This window comes from Phyllobates terribilis, unplaced genomic scaffold (assembly GCF_046119375.1).
Source record: "Phyllobates terribilis strain yellow unplaced genomic scaffold, ASM4611937v1 Scaffold_1__5_contigs__length_1240528914, whole genome shotgun sequence".
In the NCBI taxonomy this organism is placed as follows: domain Eukaryota; kingdom Metazoa; phylum Chordata; class Amphibia; order Anura; family Dendrobatidae; genus Phyllobates; species Phyllobates terribilis.
The window spans coordinates 1,149,145,488-1,149,149,507 of record NW_027362761.1 but is presented as its reverse complement, the minus strand read 5'-3'; the positions used below and the strand labels follow the sequence as shown (position 1 = coordinate 1,149,149,507).

At 35.6% G+C, this 4,020-nt stretch overlaps 1 protein-coding gene across 1 annotated transcript; it reads left to right on the top strand.

The window, feature by feature from the left end:
* The first annotated feature begins 353 nt into the window (after positions 1 to 353).
* Positions 354 to 3,239, top strand: MSX1 (msh homeobox 1). Its single transcript, XM_073657359.1, has 2 exons — positions 354 to 929; positions 2,014 to 3,239. The coding sequence occupies exons 1-2, from the start codon at positions 497 to 499 to the stop codon at positions 2,436 to 2,438; spliced, it is 858 nt and encodes a 285-aa protein (XP_073513460.1). The 5' UTR covers positions 354 to 496; the 3' UTR covers positions 2,439 to 3,239.
* The last annotated feature ends 781 nt before the right edge of the window (positions 3,240 to 4,020 follow it).

The window sequence follows — 4,020 nt, the reverse complement described above, 5'->3', positions numbered from 1 at the left end:
AGAGAAGGTGACCAGGAATTAATAGTATAAAGAAGCCCTGGCCCCTTTGAAGGTGGATTAGGAGGCATAATAAACACACTAATTATTCTTCCCTTGTGTTGCAGGTCATTTTCAGCTGCTGTTAAACAATCTGATTTGCATTTCTTTTATTTAACAAGTCAACAACAAGTTTGCAAATCACAAAAAAAGGGCAATTGGGTAAGTGTATGAAAGGACAGTGCTGTGCTGGGCTGGGAATGGGCGCAGCTCCAGGTCTGGGGCTGGGGGAGAGCTGTGTGTGAGGGGAGCTGGGACCTATCACTCTTCTGCTCCCTCCCCCTCTCCTGTCCTATTGGACTAGACCATTATTAGCTTCTGCTTTATTAGCAAGAAAGTGCTGAGTCCCCAGCCTGAAGTATGACAACGAGCTGCCAGCCTGCGCAGGATTTACATTGCTGATCTCCCATGGAAAGCACATGTCCCCTGGCTCTCTGAGGTTTGCAGGGATCACTTCTGTATGGCCCCTGGTGTTCTTATGACTTCTTTCCAGCTTGGTGGAGCAACAGTTGAAAGCCCTATCTACAGCAAAACCGCCATGCAGACCAGCCTAAAGATGGCAGTGGAGGAGGAAAGTGACAACAAGCCCAGGGTGAATGCTGCAGTCCTGCCCTTCAGTGTGGAGGCATTGATGGCTGACAAGAAGCCAGGAAGAGACAGGGACATCTCCAGCCCTTCTGCATCCCCACTAGCCGGGACATCCCAAAGCCCAAGGGTGGGCTCCCTCGCTGCCACAGCTGCAGACCCCCCCAGCTCCCCTATCTCTCTCAACAGCCATTTTACTGTAGGAGGAATCATGAAACTCCCAGAAGAAGCACTTGTTAAGTCTGAGAGTCCTGATAGAGAAAGGAACCCCTGGATGCAAAATCCCAGATTCTCTCCTTCCCCAACAAGTAAGTACTGAATTTGGGGAGGCTGCCCCTCTTTCTGCTCTTTTAGCTGCATTAACTCTTTTGGTTGCTTGTAGAAAAGTTTGGGAACTGTTTCTGTCACGGAGTTTTTCTATAATTGGTCTTGTACTTTATTGTTTTGTTTTTTTCTGTCAACTGAACCAATGTGTTAAAAAAAACTATGATATAATATCAAAAGCATCAAAAAGTAAAGTACAGAGCCTTGAAATTATTATTATTATTATTATTATTATTATTATTATTATTATTATTATTATTGTGTCCTTTTCTCTTACGTTCAAAGTTTGGGAAATTAAGATTTAAGTTTTATATCAATAGTAATAGCAATAATAGAATTGTATTTATTTATAGAAGCATCACAAAGTAAAACACATAGTGACTAGCAAGAGCCCTGTGATGATGATTATTATTATTATTATTATCATTATTATTTCATCATTTTCTTTTCTTATCTAAGTTTGGAGAATTAAGATTTAATTTTTATATCAGCAATATTAGTAAGAATAATTTTATTATATTTATAGAAGCATCATAAAGTAAAGCACATAGTGACAAGCAAGAGCCCTGGGATGATTATTATTATTAGTTATTATTTTGACTTTTTCTCTTGTGATTTAAGTTTAAGAAATTAAGATACAGTTTTTTATAGCAACAGTAATTTAATATTATTATTTTATTTCATCACTTTCTCTTGTGATCAGAGTTTGGGAAATTAAGATATTCTATTTATAGTAATAGCAATGATATTTTATTTATGTTATTATTTTGTCTTTTTCTCAGAGTTTGGGAAATTAAGATATAATATTATAGTAATAGGAATAATATTATTTTATTATTTCATCTTTTTTTTTTTCTTGTGATCTAACTTTGGGAAATTAAGATATTACATTTATAGCAATAGTAATAGCAATTAATATTATTTTACTTGTATGTAATAGAAATAGTTTTAGTACAGCGTCCTATGAACTTTGCAGATGAATACAATAGTCTACTTTGTGTTATTTTGGTTCCATAATATCTTTGAATGTTGTTTCTAAAAAAAAGACCCTTATTCTGATCTCTTCAGGGAGGATGAGCCCCCCAGCTTGCACTCTGAGAAAACACAAAACCAACAGGAAGCCAAGGACTCCTTTTACCACCTCCCAGCTCCTGGCCTTGGAGAGGAAATTCAGGCAGAAACAGTATCTTTCCATAGCAGAAAGAGCAGAATTCTCCAGCTCACTCAACCTCACTGAGACTCAGGTGAAGATTTGGTTCCAAAACAGAAGAGCAAAAGCCAAGAGGCTTCAAGAAGCAGAACTTGAAAAACTAAAAATGGCAGCCAAGCCTATGTTGCCACCAGCTTTTGGTATCTCCTTCCCATTGGGGACTGCTGTACCCACAGCTTCATTGTATGGAACCTCCAATCCCTTCCATAGGCCTACCCTGCCAGTATCACCCATGGGACTGTACACTGCACATGTTGGATACAGCATGTATCATCTCTCATAATAAGTCACTTGAACCACCCACTCCAGACACTTGGCAAGGAACCTTTTGTGTGAATTGTTCCTGCACCATAACTGTGTCACTATTTATGAATTCCTAGGGAATTCATTGGTAGAAATACTATATCACTTCAACATATATTGCCATTATCGCATTGTTAGCTGCATCTGGCTAGAAGAGCCCTACAACCCACTGGTGGAAAGCTGAAGAAGTATCCAGCAAGCTGAAAATCCAAGATCCAAATGTATTCTGTCATTTTAAGTCCAAATTAATGAATTAGGATGATAGGTTTTGGTTTAAAACTTTCTTAATATGAGTGCATAATCCTAACAGTAACATTATTATTACTGTAGCAGTCTAGTAATCTGCAACAAGTTACTTTCTAGCTTCTGGGAAACTACAAATCCCAGCATGACATTGAAAATAAAAAAAAATAGACATGTTGAGAGTTGTAGTTTTCCAACACCTGGAGAGACACATGTTGCAGATCACTATAGCAAGGGGTTAAAGGGCGCTTGGATCCCATCTGCCATGATTTCTTCAGCCCATTGATGTCAGCAGATTACATGGTCGATAAAGGGATAAATATATGTAAAGATAAATGTGTCTCTCTTCCATGTAAGAGATGATGTATTTCTATTTAACAGCACTGTCTGTTTGTCTTTTTTTTCTGTTTTATTTTATTTTTTTTGTTATTGCATTAAATCCCTTTGGAAGGGATGCATTATGTAATATACTGTATATTTGAAATTTATTATCATTTATATTATAGTTCTATTTGTTAAATAAATTAATTTTAATGTAGTTTTTTTTGTGGTTTCATCTTGTGCTTTATATAAAAAAAAATGGAGCTGTGCTGAAAAAAATGCGTTTTATTGGGCAAATATAATGTTGGGTTGTGTGAAGCTGTGAGCTCTAAATAAGTTTTTTTCTGCAACTCTTTAGTTAATTATTGGAGGAACTGGAACGTAAAATAATTTACTTTTCAGACACATAAAGAACTAAAAGATCAAGTTTAATACAATTGATACAAAATACAGAACTTACAAAATATAAATTAGAATTATTCATTTAAAAAAAAAAATGACATTTGCTCTGGTTTTCGGTCTTGAAAGAGTTCACTGAGATCTCTCCATTTTCTCCTCCGAAGTTCTGAGTGAATTAAAAAAAAAAAGTCGTAAAGGAAATATTCACAAAATCTCATCATTTTATTACACTCTTGTACTTTACCTTGGCATCAGCAAAAAAAAAAAAGTTCTGAACTTCTGCATTCTACAGACATCGATTCAATTAATTTCTTTACTGTGGGAAAAAAAACAAGAGTTATCAAAGAGGGAGTGGATGGATTTCTTTTCTATAGGTATAACTGTAATTAAGGTAATTATATACATTTATATTCTATTCCAGTAATTTGTATTGATTTTTTTTAAGAATAAAATATGGGAAGGGGAAAAAAAGGGAAGGAAAAGAAAAGGATAAAGGGGAAGGGAAATATTTATTAAAATGGAAAACGAGAAAGGAAAGTAAGGAAGAACTCGGCTTATATAGTTGAAATGTGTATATACATTTATAGTCTAAACTTTTT